Source organism: Egretta garzetta, unplaced genomic scaffold, assembly GCF_000687185.1.
Source record: "Egretta garzetta isolate BGI_Z169 unplaced genomic scaffold, ASM68718v1 scaffold601, whole genome shotgun sequence".
Lineage (NCBI taxonomy): Eukaryota > Metazoa > Chordata > Aves > Pelecaniformes > Ardeidae > Egretta > Egretta garzetta.
In genome coordinates this window covers 185,820-206,897 of record NW_009258540.1, presented here as the reverse complement: position 1 = coordinate 206,897, position 21,078 = coordinate 185,820, and the positions used below count along the sequence as shown (strand labels likewise).

Here is a 21,078-nt window from a genome sequence, read left to right as displayed (position 1 = left end):
CACCTGGGCACACTGCTGGCTCATATTCAGCTGGCTGTCAACCAGTACCCCCAGGTCCTTTTCCACCAGGCAGCTTTCCAGCCACTCTTCCCCAAGCCTGTAGCGCTGCATGGGGTTGTTGTGACCAAAGTGCAGGACCCGGCACTTGGCCTTGTTGAACCTCATGCAGTTGGCCTCGGCCCATCGATCCAGCCTGTCCAGGTCTCTCTGCAGAGCCCTCCTCCCCTCAAGCAGATCAACACTACCACCCAGTTTGGTGTCGTCTGCAAATTTCCTGAGGGCACACTCAATCCCCTCATCCAGGTCATTGATAAAGATATTAAACAAGACTGGCCCCAGAACTGAGCCCTGGGGGACACCGCTTGTGACCGGCCGCCAACTGGACTTAGTTCCATTCACCACCACTCTCTGGGCTCGGCCACCCAGCCAGTTTTTAACCCAGCGAAGAGTATATCCATCTAGGCCATGAGCTGCCAGCTTCTCCAGGAGAATGCTATGGGAGACTGTGTCGAAGGCTTTGCTGAAGTCCAGGTATACAACATCCACAGCCTTTCCCTCATCTACCATGCGCGTCACCTGGTCGTAGAAGGTAATCAGGTTGGTTAGGCAAGACCTTCCCTTCATGAACCCATGCTGACTGGGCCTGATCCCCTGATTGTCCTCCATGTGCCTGGTGAGCACACTCAAGATGAAAACATTAGCCCCAGAATCAGAGAGATTCAAGAGACTAAGGAGTTTTTCCACCTAATTTCTGAACCTCGATATTCACCAGGCTTCTGAGATTCACAGAGTTTTAGGGATGTGCAGAAGTGCATGACTGCCTAGGAGCTTTACTGTCGGATCTGTACTCTAGGGGGACCAACTCACCAAACGCTGGGCTTTCTCCTCAGGAAAAAGTAGTCAACTGTGAAATGTAAATGAAACTGTAATCGAATTGTGCAATTATAGACAGGGAAAAAAGAGGTATTGCTGGAAGGAGAAAGTGAGAAGAATATGTATCCACACTCTTGGGGAATTTTGTTCACGCAGCCATGAAATAAGTATAAATGTATACATATATTTGCAACTATGTAAAAGTAAGCAACATAATGGCAATGAATTATATATGTGGAAGTTGTGTCAATAAGCCATCATAACCACAACTAATTATCAAACACGTTTTTTAAAAAAATACATTTTTTCTGGAAAACACTGGAATAATAATTGAAGCAATAATAACAAAACAATGAATAATAACACAGGATGAGATGTCAGTGAGTGGAAAAAAAAATTGTTTTCTGTTTTCAAATGTCAACTAGACAAAAGATAATCAGGAGAAGCTTATCTGTACTCCAGTAGCTTGGTTTTTACCCACACACAAGCATACCAACAAACACAAACCCAGCAATTTTAAATGGTAATTATTCAGAAGTAAATCTGGGAAATTAAACGTACAACATATAGACAAATATGCCATTTACAGTAATGTGTCAGATGATAATGTTAACAACCTTATAGGTGACAAGCTGTTTCAGAATAGTAAAAAACCAGACGCAAATATCAGTACTCTTAAACCTAAAGCTACAGTTTATTTTAGTGACATTTCTTCTTCAAGGCCCTGTACACGTTTATTTTCCAGAATCCTGTGCCAGAATTGCTAGGAGGGTATTTTTACCTTGACATTATCTATAGAAATGTGCTCCTAATTCTATTAATTCTGTGCATCACACAAAATAGCAAAGTAGCAGAGTGTTATTCTCTCTCACCCCGCCCCCGCATTCATCTCAGTTAGAGTAAATTTTGAGGAGAGGAGTAAAAGAGGACACTGTGAATGTACATTTAGACAACATATCTTGAAGAAGAGTTACATAAAGGTAGCCAGCTAGTTTTTTTTCTTTCAAAAGACTGTCTATGTCCTTTATACTGTGGGTAACTGTAGAACAGCCTTACTGTAGGATATTTGCAGGAGCGAGTCACTAGCTAAGTAAAGACCACAGGATAGCTCTTCCAAATGCAATCACTGTGTCTGGAAAGATGGGAAACAGTTAGTACTCTTGTGTGAAAAGAGATTGAAGTATCTCATCTGCAGATACCAACTACTAGCACATTTGACAGTGAAGCCATCATTGTTGAGTGCTTTTGAGGAAGCTCTTACAGGAAATGAGATTTCTTTATGGATGACCCCACTACCTTTCTTTTAAACAATTTGATGTAGAATGTGAAATTCTTCGTGAGGAGTTTGGCAGTCACAGTGTTTCTACAGTTGCTATAAAGAGGTGCAGGGAAGGGATCTTCCCAACAGGCCACATCAGAATTCACCAGACAGCTAAGATTTGGGGAGTCGCTTCCATAGGAGAAGCATAGCTTTAAGAGAAAAAAAAAAAGAGAAAAAGAAAAGTTTTAATTTTCCGAGATGGGGGAATTCTGACGCCATCATGGTTGCTGATCATGTCTGTTCTTTAAACAGTGCAAAGGGAGTCAGCCCTAAGGGCCTGAATCATCTCCACACTTTTAAATTGTTAATAGTAAAGCTCTTTTCATCAAATAGTAGCAAATAGGTGGCTGTAGGCACAAACTGCTTTCTAGTCAGGAGGGAAAGATCCAACTGGAGAACACATTTAGAAATGGAGTGATAACCCAAAGGGAAACTCTGCCTAGAGTCTTCAAAACTCTGTGATAAGCTGGAACAAAATACTGCATAACTACTTGAGGTGCACAGCTGAGATAAACATTAAAATCATTCTAACTGAAAAGGCAAGAGAGCAAAGGATCAATCCTAGGGGATTTCTAAGGGGAAATATGATTTACAAGGACACCTGTTTGTGAATGTCTATCTGAATTTGCAGATAGACTTGGTGGTGTCTTTTTGCTGTGAAGAAGAAGGGATGCTGCCTTATTCTGAGAGCAAATCAACTTCCAGGCACTCAGATAAAGAACTCTGAAGTTCAGGGTAAGACCATCTACCTGCACAGCATGGAGAGAAGGCCAGTGAAAATTATGATAACGCAGTCCCTATGGATTTCAAAGTCTTGGACTAAAAATGCCAGGATCATGATGTTAGGCTAACCAGATCTCCCAAGCTCTGCTTTTGCCTTTCCTGGAAAATAACTCTTCAAAGGAGAAGAACTGGTGGAAAGGCACAAATGGTTCTCTGACAGGAAAATTTCAGAACATGTTGGAGATGAACCCAGGAGGAAGCCCTTGAAATTATTTACTTGGATGGAGAATAGTGAATGGCAATATCTTTGGAAACCCCGTTGGTTTGTTGTTTTTTTCACCTGCAGATGAAACTGGGTACTATTCTGTGATACAAATCAGTGCTTGTGTGAATGTTTATTTTACAAATTAAATGCAATTAAATGTGAAGGGTTTTCATCCTGAATGTGATTAAGAGAATCATGAAAGTATGTATTACCATGTGTCCTAGAAGGACCAAAAAGTTCTTGTTGATATATAAAGGTTGGCGTGTATATAATGTAGATGAGTTTGGTCAGTGTAGAAATGATAATGAGGAATAAGTAATCGAGAGGCTATTGAACCCAGTAATGTACTTAGGAATTTGTGCCACTGAGTTGAGACTAGATTTAACTTCTGAATGTACATTCTAAACCCAGCAGATTTCAGGACAAGTAGTTTCTTCACTCTTTTGAGAAAGAAGTAGTCTTTGTGTGAACTTCTATGCAAGGTTAAGAGGATATCTTCACCCTTAATGTCTTAGGTGCCATGGCAACAAGAAATGGGACCTCTGTAAACATTCTTGCTGATGAGAAAAAATTATATGAAAGCAGCTTGAACTGAAGGGCACTCACTGTTTCGTTCAGCTGCTTAGCAGTTTCTTTCCTTGTATTTGTCTTAGTTGCATTATAAATATCTTTAGTCTGCTACATTCTTAGAGACCAAATTTGTTTCATAGACACTGATAAAAGAGCTATTTAGATATATTGTTTTGGATAAGTGCTAGTTGTCTATGCATAATTTTTAAAAGGCTGTCTTGATCAATTAGGAAGTGGGGTCTTATACACGGAATTAATGACAGATTTCTTAGAACCCGTTTATAAATTTATTCAAAAATGAACATAATAAGAACAAAAAGGAAATGTTGAGCTCTCAGTAAATAAATTTCCTTTCTATATGAATTATAAACTTATCAGGTATACATAGGACTGGATATGTATCTCTAAACTATGCTTGGGAGAATATACAGGTGTATCTGTGTCTGGCACATTAAGTGGTTACATTAGTCCTATAAATTCATGGCTAATTCAATGGCTGATATTTCATTAAGCTAATTATTGACACTTTGGTAATCTTTGCAACATGTCATCCACATTATGGTGGTGATGAAGTAATTTTCAAGATGCTGTGTATGAATCTCTTATTACTGTACATTATGTAGGAAAGGCTTTTTAGAAGATAAAACCACTTTAAAAAACAAGACATACATGACAATATAAAATGTCTCTTTTCTTCAGTAGAAGGTAGCAGTATTCCTGCAGATCAATACAACTATAGGATATCTGAACTAAAATAAACGTGTTTGAATGGAACACAGAGAGGCCCATCAGAACGAGTGAACACCAAACAAAAAAACCCCTAACAACCTCAAATGGGAAAATATCCTGCATTTCCCAAGACCTATAACTTCTTGAAGATTCCATATATCAAATAAGATACTATTTTTTATGGGAAATTATTAGTATAGATTTTCTTGCTACTTAGTATAGTGCAGACATGCATTTTGATTCCTCTTCTAAGAAAATTAAATGTATGTCTGGTGACAAGTACTGAAATGAAATGCAAGTAGGCAAACAATTTCGTATTGAATTTACATATTGAAAATGTAACTTTTTGAGGGTTTTTTTGTGGTTGAGCATCTTTGTTCATATGAATGTTGGCTGCACATAACTGAAAAATAAATGTTCTGTAAACAATAATGGTTCAAAATCTATATTCAAATGGCATATGAATAAAAGTGAGCAGCAAATAGAGCACATATTCAAACATGAAAATGCATAATATAAACCAAAAATTTCCATTTTATGAAGTAAGGTTTACAACATGGTAATTTTGAATAAAATCTTCAACTATCATTCTAGCTTATCATTCTAGCATAATTCTTAGTATATATGGAACTTCATAAGAATTATTCAATTTTTCAAACAATATAAACTGAACAATATTAATTTAATTTTCTCTTATTCCAACAAATATCTCTAAATTCATATGTAAAAATGATAACTAATGAATTTGGGAACACACACAGATAACTTTCCAAATAATAATACTTTAAAGGTAGTAAAAAATACATTGGAAAAAAAGAAAGCTTACATAAAATGAATACATATTAGCTTTTGTTTCCTTACACTATTACAGTGTGCATAAAGATTGGCAGATTATTCTTTTAGTGCATGTTGTCAACTTTAAATTAATTCTTCATGTTTAAAGATGTCAGTAAAGAGTATTTTCTTATTTTTCCAGTGTCGTCACAACTGTTAGCATACATATTCACTCACTAGTATACTAAATACATTTAAATACATATGTATTCCTTCCTAATACATTTTACTGATTCTTTGGCACTTTCAAAATTAAACTAGAGAAGCAGTAACAAACATTTCTTACTCCAACAACCAACTGGCTCTTACATAAAAGTGGACTGCTGGGATCCCCCTTACACACCATCTACCACAAGGGAAGGTTTTTGCCTTTCTTCTTGCAAGGCTTGGTTATGAAGACAGGTCTAGAATTTATCTGAATTTTTAGTCAACATCATATTAAAAGTGGCTGCAATTTTCCCCCTGTTTTGGCTAAATTGCAGCATGATACTATCAAGGCAGGTTTTGCTTACGTGGTACAGAGATCCTCCTCAAAGGAACCTCGAAAGTCCGAAGGATTCACTAAATGCATTTCTCAGAAACTACAAGTGATTTCAAGATCGAATTTTTGTACCTGTAAACCCTAATCCACAGATCTTTGTCTAGAAAGTCTAGGAATCCCTCCTAAAACATACCATCTTTCCATGTATACTACAGGCAGTATCAATTAACTTTTCAGAGATTAGATTATCTCAGAATAGAGAAATAATAGCACACAAGTATGTAGTAGAAATAAGAATTCAAACTAGGTCCAACGAAACATAAATGCAGGTAACCAAAGGTGTTACGTGCTGGATTACAGAAGTACTTTGGTTCTGGAACTGACCTCTTGGCCACAAGGCTTCATACATGCGCTAACAAGGTATATGATAAAGGAACAATAAAGATGTTGAGGCGAGACACTAGGAACGAGCAGGCCAAGTGGGACACCTTTTTGTCAATGATTGATTAGAAATAAATCAGTGAATAAATAAATAGAAGCAGTTCCTCTATTTACACATCTAAACGGTGCCCAAAGACTGATTCATCTCACTGTAAAATACATATCTAAATCTAGGCTTTCTACTGACTTTATTGAGGTAACTATCTATAGTTAGATACAAGTATGCACTGACATTGTAAAGAGTCAAATTTATATGTTTGGATATGAATCTAAATCCCATCCACTATAAAATATCTGCAAGTCTAAGAATGCCTGCTCACAACCCATAGTACTGGTACCAGTTAAATCCCTGGTACATGGAACAGGTTGCCCAGAGAGGTAGTGGAGGCCCCATCCCTGGAAACATTCAAGGCCAGGTTGGATGGGGCTCTGAGCAGCCGCTCTAGTTAGCGGTGTCCCTGCTCCTGCGGGGGGGTTGGACTAGATGACCTCTAGGGGTCCCTTCCAACCCAAAACATTCTATGATTCTATGATTCTATGACAGCTGGTGATGGATGCATAGCTGTCCTCTGAGGAGTTAGATAATGAATTGGTAACCTCCCACTTTAATACCACTTTGTGTCTTCTAGTAATTTGTCATAATATCCAGTCATCTACAGTCTTCTAAGACTGTGTTTGGGGGGCTCTTTTTTGTCTATTTTTTTGGGTTTGGGTTTTTTTTTTTTTGAGACAGAGCCTACCATTATTTAAATACACAAGTACTTTTCCCTTTCTATATTTCATCTATTTTTTTTAAGACATCAGACACAGAATCATATTTTTAAAGTACTTTGCACTTTGATATTAATCCGCAGAATATAATAGCATTCATAGATATCTTTATTAGGCTGAAACACTTTTCTTCCTAAAAGACCTACCTTTCTTCTGTCAGTCCTTAAAATATATCAGTGATTTGTTTAGAAAATGTTTTATATTAATATAATTTTTATTCATTCCAGTTTGCTTCCTATAAATTATATAGGTACTAAATACATAAATATGCTGACTGTATTAAAATCAGCTACTTAAGGAACTTTTTAAACTAGCAACAGTTAAGCAACATGCAGTAGCAAGAGTTTTTATTTTCAGTTTAATAATACCTTGATAAAGCTAATGGTCATTGTATTACTTATTAAGTATTGTAATAATGTACAATTAACAGCCTTTTTTTTTTCAAGAACAGAGAAATAAGGAGCTAATGTTCCGTTCACACATACGGACAGCTATAGAACAGCTGAACACTTAGGAAAAATAAAATGCTGTGTTCAAAGTGAGTATGTGAATATTATTTTAGTGAAATCTGTACACTTTAAATCAATATGGACTGAAGGAGTTAGGTCTCTTCTCCCTGGAGAAGAGAAGGCTCAGGGTGGGCCTCATCACAGTATTCCAGTACTTAGAGAGTACAAAGAGAACAAAGGCTCTCTCATCACAAGAAGCTACATGGAGAAGACAAGGGACAACAGGTACAAGTTGCTCCCAATATAAGAAGGAAATTTACAATGAGAGCAGTCACTGGAACAACATTCCCAGGGATGTGGTAGAGTCCTCATTGCTGTAGTTTTCAAGATGTAATTTGATAGGGTGCTAGATAATCTCATCTAGGCTCCCTTTCCAATACAAAAGGTTAGACTAGTCGATCTTTTGAGGTCCTTTCCAGCTTGGGCTATTCTATGATTCTGTGATTCTATGATATAGGATGGTGCACACGTGATTAGCCAACACTTGTAGACAAACAGTGTTAAGAAGCCAGTGATACTCCTAAGACAAATCAAGCTGAAAATAGCCTAAGACTTAAATCTAGAATTTCCAAATGTATGGCAAACACCATATGATATTGGCTTCTCTCTCATCATAGGTTAAATAAGCTCAGGTTTTTAAAACAAAATTAGAAATGGTTTACATTTTTCCATAAACAATATATATATGTATCTTATCTGCATTTACAACGTAGGTGATACGAGTTTTTTCGGATATAGAAATACAACCCTTTACAACAAAACGAAAGAAATAAGCCAAAGCTGAGTTTCCACCTTAATGAAATAAAATCATATTATAAACAAGAACCCTCTTACGAAAATCCATTTAGAGGTGTGTGGGACTATTTGACATTTCAGAAGCATTATTTCAATAGTACCTGACCAGATTCACTTCACATGGTAGTGATAAAACCATTTCACAAATCAAATATAGCAACAGTACAAATTCTATAAAATGCAGACCCACGGGTTTTCCCAGAAAAGAACTGTTCACTCAATTTGAGCTCATAGCTACTTATTTTTAACAACAGCACATTAGTTTTGAAAATTACAGTTTACCACTCTGTAATACAATTTATAATTTATAAACTGTAAAAAAGAATAGGGTTACAGGAATAAAAATACAATATGAAAAAACCACCCTTAAAACCAGACGGGGGACTCTAACAAATGCTATTGTCACTTAAAAGCACTAATATTGTTTCTTTACCCTGAAAGACCAAGTAAGAAATTTATATCTTAATTATGGCAAACATACAGTTCAATAATTAGATTTACATTTTATCTCAGAAGACATTTTAGTCTTATTTTCTATCACAATACTAACTAGTCTGCTTTCTTATTTTTCTTTTCTCAGAAAAGAGACATGCATTATTTATATCTAGCACTGACTTTAAAGTTTGTACAGCTTGGGGATCAATCTTTCAACCCAAGCACTTTATTCTCTGCCCAGTACTCTGACACATGCCATGTTCAATTAACGATTTGATGAATGAAATGAAAGCATGTGACCACCTACCCACACACCTTGGCAGAGGTGCACTCCATACACGCCGACCACCTCCCAGGCAGGTGAGTTTATTAGCACCTTCCAGGCGATATCCGGGGAAACAAGAAAAGATCAAGGAATCTCCAACACCAAAATGAAAACCAATTCTCCTACTGAAGGCAGGAACACCAGGATCATCACATGGCTCCAGATCATATTCTGTAAACAGTAAAACATAATATATAAATATATAAATAAATTGTATAAGTTGTCCATGTGGAAAAAAAAAAAAAAAAACTTACCAAATTAGTTGCATTGTGTCATGGTGAATCACTTGGAAAACATGTATTTCAGAGTTGTGTTCTCTACTAAAACCCAATACTGTTTCTACATGTCTATTATGGCTATATATACAGTGATTATGTATCTGTTGTGTCCCACCCACACTACATTTATCTTCCTAATTTCAAGGACTGTAATCAGCTTGTACTGTAAGTGGTTTAGTATAATTGTGTTTAATTACATCCTTTGTATATAATCCTTGGTTCATTTCATCTGAATTGCCAAAGAGCTTTATAAGTGAGACTAACAGTTAAAAAAAAAAAAAAAAAAACAAAAAAAACCATTATGTAACAAAGAAAATCTTACAAAAAGTCAATCAAAGGCTCAGGTGAATGAAAAGACATATGACCATATTTTCAGAAAGTGTGCTTGAGTTCCCCAAGTAACGCTACACTCTTAATCAGGCAATCTCTATTTGCACGCCTTTTAGAAAGCCTACAGGTGTCACCCAACTGAAAACAAATATACATATATAAAAGAAGTCTCAAGTGCCTAATTTTTTTGTCTCTTTTATAACTATGCATCATGAATAACTCAGGTGGAGTCAGAACAAATTAATAGGAAAAAAATCAGGGCTGTTACACACAGAGGGACTACATTGAACTCAGGAAATGTGTGAGCCACACATTCTCTCATCCTCACAGAGTATGCTGGGGAAGTATCACTGTACGTTTGTTCTATTTTGTGGGGTTTTTTCTTCTTTAGATACTCACTACTGATCATTGTTTGAGAAAACATGTTGAAAAAGATAAACTTTTAAGTCTAACCCAAAAAGTCTGATCTTTAGAATATGATCCAAATGACCCAAGAGATCACTTAGAAGAAAGACACTTCTAATAACTGGTAAGAAAAGCCATTTTCTAAAAAATTTACCTTGTTGTAAGGTAAAGAGGTTGGTGGAAGGTAGCATCAAATCCACATAGTTAGAGGAAGACAGTCCATTTTTTCAGGGGAAGAAACTAACCCAAAGTTTCTGAATGACTGTTTAAACAGCTGACTTACTGAATAAAATAAAGAAATCCTTCCCTATAGTAACTGCCTTGTGGGAAGGTCCTGAATAGTAGAAGGAATCTATAAATCACACCAGTTTCTGCTGGCAAAAGTTTTAAGTTTTAAGTTTTGAAAACACGTGTTCTACTGCCTCTGCTCCGCACAAGAAAGGCTGAGGTAGACATGGAGATACCCTGTGACAGACCTTTAAGCACCTGGGAATTTTCCTGACAAACTTCTGTGTTAGATGACATTCAAAACAGGTTAAGGTCTTCTCACTGAATGCTTCTTACTATGGAGAAATAGCTTCTGATTGTGTGAAAATAAGAAAACTGACTCACCCATTTGTGTCGTAAGATTATTTTTCTCAAAATATTTAGTAATATAAATGATGGCATATGATGGCTATGTGTACATCAATTCTAGATAGGGCATACACCTTTGCTTGTGTTTGAAAAACTCTGTGATCTGTCTATTTTGTTACTCTACAATTTCCCCCCTCAAAATGATATTTTGTGTATTTTTCTTAAGTTACCTAGCCCTCTACTAGTTTATTTATAAATAACTCAAAATATCAGGGATATCATTTAATATGCACATTTACTTTCCAAACTTGCAAAACTGCTGACTCTTAATTCGGTTAGTCCAAAGTATCCAGAACGAATGTAATACAGCACTTGATATGAGTAAATCCAACACTATCGCGCTAATCAGTGAGGTGGGTTTTTTTCTTTTTTAAATAAACATCTAAATGAGATACACTATTCATAAATAGTATGTTCATCTGTAAACTTTACCAGATCTCAAAAAAAAAAAAAAATTGTTTTGCAGTTCTTGAAAAATGATGCAAGAGAGTTGGATATATGAGTTCCTTACGTACTTCTACAGAATATCCATGTGCGTTAGCACCTCAACTAGTGGTTGATGCATTCATATGCGTATCTGCAAATAATCTACATTCCAGTAATAGAGATAGGCAAAGAAAATTATTGACAAATGTGTTTTATATGTCATCTAGTTTTAGAAGACTGTACATAAGAAGCAGTAACTTAAATTTTTCAATTATCTGAAAGAGGAATTTGTAAAAATTATCAGAACTTCTTCATACATCTAGAGCTAATAAATCCTTTGTTTTATTTTTATATATACATTTTCTATTCCAAAATCAGTCTTCAATTTAGACTCCTCTGTGCCTCTGAATTAGCACACTACTGCATTTTTACAGTTTCTATACTTCTTCTAGTAAAATAGCACCGGTTAGTTTCTTTCTTCTGAAGCAGTACCTTCTATGTACTTTTTTTCCCCTTAATTTTTCTCTAAACTTCTTTTTCATACCGTTGATGGTTCTCTGAGAACAGGGAAAAGCTCTCCTTAAAGCAGTCACATCACCAACATCCTTCTCAATCTGTTAGCCACCCTTTATAAATCTTAGGCAGTTTTCTATGACAGAGACTATACAACTTCTATTACTTTTTTTGCTGGTGCTTCATAACGTTTCTGCTATCTACAAGTAAAAATATTATCTGGAAACAGTTTCTGGATATTTAGCAGAATGGAATTTCTTACCTGAAAATGTTATGTTGAAGCCTTCGTAAGAAATTGAAAAATCAGATATAAATCGAAGCTGTGCAGTAAAATTTCCAAAGAGGCCAGCTTTAACTGTAGGGGGTAAGACCGAGCCAGTTAACCTGGCTACTGGTTCTGTGAAGCTGCCATCTTCAGCGATGAGCAAATAGTCATGAGAGCTCTCAAGGTGAAAGGTATGAAAAAACAGCTGTACACCTTTAAAAATATCAAAAAGGGGGAACAGAAAAACATTTAATGGGAAGTTTTTACTACACAGGTGACACAGAAATGAAATCTTACATTATATGGAAAGATTTTTAGAAAAAGTCATATACAGAATCAAAACCTGAAATTCAGAGAAAACTTTCAGAAAGCACATAGGCTCAACCAATCAATATGTGCAGTGTGGATGTTTGTTTAGCTCACCATAAATCAATATCTCCCATAAAAGTATTGATGGGATTCACTGTTATTTGTATACAAGACTCTGAAAATATAAAATTTGTATTGTACAGATTTTATTCAAGTTCCTGTTTGCCTCTTTTATTTATAATCTCTACCATGATCTCACTATTAAACAAGAAGACATACTGTAATAACTGGCTAAAATATTGTATTCATATTTTATTTTTGCATTTCCTCCAATACACTTCTTTTTTTTTACACAAAAGTTTTCTGGGACCAGTCCTTTACAGAAGTCACAACTGTTTTTTCAGTTGCCAACTTCCAGTCCAGCAATGAATTAAGTTTTCAATTACAGTTTTCTAATACAATTATATACTGTGGGGAACAACATTCTTCTTGGGAAGTTTTCTCATATATTTTACGTGTAAAATGACATGAGTTTTAAACAAAAATCCAGTCCATAAGAAGTTATGTTTTGATTCAGTGGTATGCAAAGCACCATTAGTACTTCCTAGGATTTTTTTTTTTTTTTCCCCACACATTTCCCCAACAGATAAGCTGCCAAACTTACCTGTGCATCCAAACGTTACTCTACTGTATATATAACATAAAGATATATAATTTTTGGCCATAATGACTTGAGTCTGAAATCTAAGGTTACTAACACACAGATCAAATCTTCTTCCAGCTTAATAATGGAGAAGATTTATCAACAACTTCCTGACAGCTTTCACTGAAAAATTTAGTGCTGTTTAACAAGTAACTGTTTTTTTCATATATTTTACCTCTTCTACTTTCTGCTCATTTTTCTGAGAGAGACTAAAACACATTTCCTCTGGTAACCTTTAAAAGAATGTTTCTCTTGCAAAATAAACACAAACTAGAAACACCACATTTGAAGATATTTATTTTGGGAAATTAAAATTCTTCCTCAAAAGAATGGCAGAAAGCACTGATTTAACTCAATGTATAAAAGGCATTTTATGGTATTTGTGTGTTTGAATTTTTTAAACGTAGACATTACATATACATATGCAATAAATATTAGATTCTTACCCTTGCCATGTGACACTTCAATGGTCCACGTGCAGTTTAAAGAGTTTGGATAAAAATCAGGAAAACCTGGAGAAAGAACAGTTCCACTCTTCCCATGAATATATCCACCACATAAAGCTTAACAAGGGAAAAAAAAGGGGAAAAAACCCAACAGAAGTAAGTCATACAGATGTCCTGTTTTTTTATTAAAAAAAAAAAAAAAAAAAAAATCTAGTTCACTTTTTGAACTACCCTTAAAAATAGAAACAGGGTCAAGTATCAAAATAAGACCTTAATTCATCCAAAGCCATGATATTCACATTTGACAACAATTTGTTTATTCTTAAATTAGCCCTTGAAAGGGAGTTTATTTTTTATCTCTGCACCTCCTGTTAGTCAGCAGAATATAAGTCACAGAATCATAGAATGTTTTGGATTGGAAGGGACCTTTAGAGGTCATCTAGTCCAACCCTCCTGCAGTGAGCAGGGACACCTTTAACTAGATCAGGTTGCTCAGAGCTGCATCCAGCCGGACCTTGAATGCTTCCAGGGAAAAAATAAGAAAAACTTTGTTCCAGAATATTGCAAGTGTTAATTCCTATTGCAGTAATATTTAAGAAGATTAATTTTTTTATTAAAAAAATCAAGTATCTTGCAGCTTCTTTTCTTGCACTACATATTTAGAAAGATATATATTTAATTCCATTTTTATCAAACAAAAATATTTAAGAAACAAAATGTATTTTTTTTTTCAAATAACAGAAAATTTTGTCTCTATTTGACTTCTGCAATGTTCAGGAAAAAAGGTGTACTTTCCTCTCTTTCAGATACTCAGACTGTCCCATTAGAAGTAATTTCTTTGTAACTGAGCATTTTGGAAGACACAAGAACTATGCTAGAAAACATTTTATGCATACTAGGATTTGCTAAACTGGCTGCTCAAATGTGCATGGCAAATTAATTAAAGTTTAAGATTTGCATTCTGAATTGCTCACTGATCTTATAAATATAGCATGGCTGTGTGTTTCACTCATTTGTTGCTGTCCGGCTTTTTATGTTGTTTTTTTCAATTTTAACGAACTAAATATTTAACCATAAAACAACAAAGCATTAAGATGCTTTTAGTCTTCTTACTCACATAGAGGGATATATGTTGCCATAAACTAGATGGCAAATATCCATGACAAAATGTTCAATAAACTTGCAGTACTTGTATGTAAATATATAAATAAAATATATACACACATACAAACATGCTGGCATTATAGCTAAAGTTCTTTTTTTCCATTTCCTATTAGACTAAGGTGTTTTTTGAAGTTGTTTATGTTCTTTGAATTTCTGTATTATATATATTTATAAATATGTAGAAGGAAAGGAAATGTTTCTGGACTGGTTTTGCCTGCATATATGTATTCCCGCACATAAGCATGAATGAGAATATGCATGGCTAAAACCACAGTAAATATACGGTTGATAACATTACTTAATAGTAAATAGAATCATAGAATCATAGAATCATAGAATGTTTTGGGTTGGAAGGGCCCACTAGAGGTCATCGAGTCCAACCCCCCTGCAGTCAGCAGGGACACCGCCAACTAGATCAGGTTGCTCAGAGCCCCATCCAACCTGGCCTTGAATGTTTCCAGGGATGGGGCCTCCACTACCTCTCTGGGCAACCTGTTCCAGTGGTTTACCACCCTCATTGTAAAGAATTTTTTCCTTATATCTAGCCTAAACCTACCCCGATTTAGTTTAAAACCATTACCCCTTGTCCTAACGCAGCTGGCCCTACTAAAAAGGTTTTCCCCCTCTTTCCTATAGGCCCCCTTTAGGTACTGAAAGGCCGCAATCAGGTCTCCCCGCAGCCTTCTTTTCTCTAGACTGAACAAGCCCAACTCTCTCAGCCTGTCCTCATAGGAGAGGTGCTCCAGCCCTCGGATCATTTTAGTAGCCCTCTTCTGGACCCGCTCCAACACTTCCATGTCCTTCTTGTGCTGAGGGCTCCAGAGCTGGACGCAGTACTCTAGGTGAGGTCTCACCAGAGCTGAGTAGAGGGGCAGAATTACCTCCCTCGACCTGCTGGCCACGCTCCTCCTGATGCAGCCCAGAGTACGGTTGGCCTTCTGGGCTGCCAGGGCACATTGCCGGCTCATGTCCAGCTTTTTATCCACCAGCACCCCCAAGTCCCTCTCGGCAGGGCTGCTCTCAATCCTTTCTCCCCCCAGGCTGTATTGATACTGGGGGTTACCCCATCCCAGGTGCAGGACCTTGCACTTGGCCTTGTTGAACCTCATGAGGTTCACACAGGCCCACCTCTCCAGCCTGTCCAGGTCCCTCTGGATGACATCCCGGCCTTCTGGTGTGTCAACCGCACCACTCAGCTTGGTGTCATCTGCAAACTTGCTGAGGGTGCACTCTATCTCACTGTCCAAGTCATTGATGAAGATGTTGAACAGCACCGGTCCTAGTACGGACCCCTGAGGGACACCACTTGTCACCGGTCTCCATCCGGACATTGTGCCGTTGACCACTACCCTCTGGACACGACCATCCAGCCAGTTCCTTATCCACAAAATAACATTATTACAGATATCAGGTTCATAATGCCATAAATGAATGGTAGTATATTTTCATTCAATATCCCCCTTGTTCTGTAAACATCATAGAAGGAAGAAAAATATTTGACTGTGAAACACTCCTTAAAGCAGAAGTAAATAGTAAATATTTACAAATTATTTACATAGTTTTAAGTTTAAAATTTAACATATGTAACTGATCTGGTTTTCATTAGCTCCTCCTAGAAAATTATTTTCACACTCCACCTTGAGATGATGGCATTTTAAGAATGACACATTATTTAGAGGGAACTTTAGCCACCGTGTCTCTGTACACTGTTCTTTTTCTTCTTTGTTGTTGTGAAACAAAGCAACATGCTTTTTCCCTAGAGATTTTTTCTGCTGATTTAATTTCTGAGGTTGCAATTTTGAGAACATGAGTAGTCTGTAGGTGACTGCAAAATTCTCATTTCAGCCTCAGTTAAAACTGTCATATTCCAAAAATCTGGGTCACAACGTTTGGAGCCTCAAAAGGCAAATATGCTAACACAATGATTACGTAAAAGAACGTGAAATTTATTTCATTGTTTTACACTAGTTAATAAAATGTAGTTGAATATGTGAGGATAAAAGAAGAAACTGAGTGTAGCCCTCAAGCCTATGTTGCTTGCCTAGAGGCCCTACTCCAGAAAGGCTTGAAATTTTCTAGTATATACTTACGCTGAAAGTCCGTGATGGACCTGGGAAATAAGGACTCTCTTTCAATAAGTGAAAACTAACTAGATCTTTCTGTGGTTCAACATTCATATGCAAACAAAAGAGTTGAATATTGGTGTTTTAACTCAAAAATACATTCACAATTTTTAGTACAAAGTAAAATGAAGAAGAATAGGACACTATTCAAAGTTAAGATTCCTACAATAGTTTTCTTCAACCCATTGCAGCAAAGCAAATAAGCCAAAGGAACCCATAAACCCAACAGAAGAACACTAAAAGTGCTTTCCTCATTTTAAAATTACAGCTTATAAGAAGATTTGTGACACTCCAAGGTTCATCAACTGTGCCAAGAACAGACAGCCTAAAATTTGATCACAAAATGCAATTGAAAACAATAGTTTACTTCTGTCCTTGCAAAGGAGGAACAAGTTGTAATGCTTACAAAGTGAGTGGAGTTTGAATTGTAGAAATTAGTTTGCTTTATAGTGATTAAGAGCTTTTAACTGTATAATAACCTTTTGGCAGCTTATATGTTTTGTGCATGGGGCCAAAATGCTGTAGTGAGAGAGAGAAGTCTGAGTGACAATAAGTGCTCAGATTTAACAGAACAGTTTAAAAAGGAGTTAGAAACTAAAATACTTTGCTGAACCTCGCTCTGAGTTTGTCCTTTGGCGTTCCACTGTAATCAATGAAAACCATGTACCTGAAAAGGGAGTCAGAAATTCACTAATGGAAGTAATTCACTAAATCAAGAGCCTTTGTTGGTATGGGCTTGGGTCTTCTCCCTTCACACATTGAGCTTTTATCAATGCCTTAGAAGACAGTTATGTCTTAACAAGAAAGAAGCCTGATTAGAAAAACATGCTTTTAAAGCTTATCATTTAGCAACCAGAAGTGAGAAAACAGGAAGTTCTAGCAGGAAGTTTAACGAAAGGACCTTATGGACAATTTTCCAAGACGCTGCTTTCTATCCCTACTGAAATACTTAGCTACATTTGGAATTTATTTTTTGTGGTTTCTATGAGAGGGATTTTGTAGCAACTATACAAACATTCCACGAAAAAACTGAGTTGATTCTGTAGTTCATAGAAAAAGAACTTAGAAAAAAATCTAATAATAAAAAAGAGGACAGAAATATTTGCTAGTATGGTTCAGCATTTTAAAAAATGGAAAATGAAAGCTCTAGGCAGTTTCATATTGCACATCCCCCAAAATAATTAATAGACAAATCAAAATTTTAAAAAAGAGGTCAAGAAAATTAATTATGTAGTCTGAACATGATCTGGTTTGGTATTAAGTATCCTAAATTTTGAGCAATCACTTTGGTATTCAGTATTTTAGGTTTAAAAGTTAAGTATATTGGCTTTGCTTCAGAAATATTAGTTGTATAGCACCATTTTCATTCACAGTTGAACAGTGGCACCCTCTGAGAATTCCGATTTTTCTATTGGTGAATATATATCTGTAAATTCCACTGTACATTACAGTACTTGACTGAAAGTTGATAGATGTAAAGTATGGCTTTTACTATCATTAAAATCATTTTTGAAAAGTATGGATCTTGGTGTAACTGAAGGGAGGTAGTAGCAATGATAAGCTTAATTAGTTCTTGAAAATAGGAGATTAACTTTCTTGGACTTTAAAGCTGCCATCTGAAGAACTTGACACTTACCATCACAGCTCGGTAACGCATGATTCCACTGATGGTTTCTTTCACATATGAGTGGTTCTTCATCACTCAGTGTATATCCTGGATCACAGCTAAAAGTTACTGTAGAGCGGATATTAAAGTTGTTCCCATGGCGATGGCCATTCACAGGAATCCCTGGGTCGAGGCAGGAATCTGATTCCAGAGTAACACCTGAAACATACAGATTTAATTTGTTTATTTCCCCTTTTTTTCAGATAGTAAACAGAAAAAAATCCCAAACAAAGCACAAAATGAGTAAGACAGGAGGAAAAAAAGAGCCCCCAAAAGATATTGTTGACATTGCCTGAGGACTGATGTGGGATATAAAGCACTTTCTCTAGCTGTTGTCACTGACTCAGAGCACAGTTTTGCAATTTTCAATCTCAGAACAGAGAAGCCCAAATGAAATAGGAGTAGATTGGAGCTTTAAAGTATATTTTATCAAACAATGAAAAAAGAGCCGACGAAATCACTGAACATCTGAAACTATAGGATGATATTAAGGTTCAAAGTATGAATACAAATTTTGCTAGTATATAAGTCATATTTGACTATTCCATTTCATCCATCCATTTTCGGATACTGCAGGACAATTACACTTTCCTTGTCGTAGTAATGATTATTTGACTTAACAAAAGGCAGTTCAAAAAACTGCAACTGATGAACTCCAAAACTACTTGTTAATTCCTACAGATCCTATCTTACGCATCAAAAATAGAAAGACAATGAACATAGCTCACACAATTGTGTAACTCTTATCTGACAGAAGGAGTCTTTAGTAATTATGTCTTATAGCAGAGATTGAATAGTGTTTGGTAAATAAACCTGGAGCTATACACTGATCAAGGAAAAAAACCCAAAAATTGTCAAATGGAGGCTCATTAGCCAAGCATTATCCATTATGCTTATAGTGATAGCAAACAATTGCAGAATTTATCATGTAATGAGCTATAATGGATACACGCAAGGGAAGCAAACAAAGACTCTCTATTGGGATGAAAGGCATTTCTTTTATTTTCTGTTACTATGCTGGTGGGTTGACCTTGACTGGCTGCCAGTCCCCTACCCAGCTGCTCTCTCCTGTTCCTCCCCGTCCCGCCCCCAACAGTGCACAAGGAGAAAATAAAATAGAAAATAAGATGAAAAAGTTAATGGGCTGAGATAAAGACAGAGAGATCACTTACCAATTACCGCCACAGTCAAAACAGACTCAATTTGAGAAAAAATAATTTGTTGCCAATTAGAGCAGGATGGTGAGAAACAAAGACAAAAACTAAAACACCCCTGTCCCCACCCCCTTCTTCTCAGGCTCAAGTTCACTCCTTCATTCCAAACTTCTCTACCTCCCCACCCCTCCCCAAGTGGTGTGGCAGGGATCCGGAATGGGGGTTATTGTTGGACCATAACAGCTACTCTCTGCTGCTCCTTCCTCCTCACACTTTTCCCCTGCTCTGGTGTCTGTCCTTCCAACCGGCTGCTGTCCTTCAGGATAAACCTGCTCCTGGGTGCACCTGCACAGGCTGCAGCTTCCTTCAAGGCATATCCACCTGCTCTGACATGGGGCCCGCCATGGGTTGCAGTGTGGACATCTGCTCCACTGTGGTCTCTTCCATGGGCTGCAGGGGCATATCTGCCTAAAGCACCTCCTTTTTCTCTGACCCTGGCATTTGTAGGGTTGCTATACTTTCTTTTCCTCACTCCTCACTCACCTATGCAGCATTTTGCCCTTTCTTAAATACAGAGGTGCCACAAACTTGGCTGATGGGCTCAGTTGTGCCCTGCAGTGGGTCCGTTGCAGCCAGCCAGAATCATCTGTGTCCAGCACAGGGCAGCCTGTGGCCTCTCTTCACAAAGGCCACCCCTGCAGCCCCCCTGTAACCAAAACCTTGGTGCCTACACCTGATACACTGTGTCATGTGCCTGGAAATAAGAACGACTGTGTTAGATAGAAGCTCTTTAGTGGATGGGGACATTGTTCCTTCTTCTGTGAGAAGCTGAGCATTTCCAGAGGAAAACCTTGAGAAAACTGGTTGTGATGGATAAAAAGACAGCTGAAAGTACGAAGGACACAGCCAGCATGAAGCCTGAAGTAAAAGGAAAAAAAACTAGAAGCTGGCTGAAAACAGCAGGTAGCAAACACATAGTCAATCCTAAGAAATAACACAGAGACCCAGAGGAGCTTGTGCGGAGCTTTTTGCAACCCAGAAAGCCACTGACTTGTTAAAAAGCTGCCCACAAAGGGACAAAAAGGATGGGGGGAACACCATTTATAATCACTTCAATGTTTGTTCTCAGGCAACTATTTTGATCTACTTTATTTTGAAAAATTATCTGTTGTGTATCTGTTTAAATAACACTGGACTTTTGAGTTTAAAATTCCTGGTTGTCTTTTGGTATAAAATTCAGACGTATCCACTTCAAAGCTCTGGCACCCACTGCATTAACGTAAGTATTTTCACATTAACTTTCACATTAATTTCAGTATTTCAGTGCTGGGTTGGAAAGAACGCAGTAAGCTGGCATCATTTCAGGTCAGTGATGTCATCACTTATAGATGCTGTGAGAGCCTTGAGTAATATTAGTTCTCCTGAGGTCTTGAAAGATTTTATGTGCTTCTTCACAGGTGACCTGAATTTCTAGCATGACTCATTCCAGTCTACTTCTTGCCAAGGAAGTCCCTTCCTCAAAGCCAACTGCTGACAGCACAGAATTCCCTACAGCAGGCCATTATCCATTTCTTAGCTCTTTAGCCCT

The 21,078-nt window shown here is 36.9% G+C and overlaps 1 protein-coding gene across 1 annotated transcript in view; it reads right to left on the bottom strand.

Moving 5' to 3' along the window:
* Nucleotides 1–21,078, bottom strand: part of CSMD1 (CUB and Sushi multiple domains 1) — a gene marked incomplete at its 5' end in the record, with an annotated part of 480,927 nt that overhangs the window by 274,426 nt on the left and 185,423 nt on the right. Inside the window, 4 exons of the mRNA XM_009646490.1 lie at nt 9,055–9,243; nt 11,923–12,138; nt 13,384–13,500; nt 18,307–18,495. Of these exons, the coding sequence (XP_009644785.1) occupies nt 9,055–9,243; nt 11,923–12,138; nt 13,384–13,500; nt 18,307–18,495 (711 nt within the window). The remainder of the gene's footprint in view (nt 1–9,054; nt 9,244–11,922; nt 12,139–13,383; nt 13,501–18,306; nt 18,496–21,078) is intronic.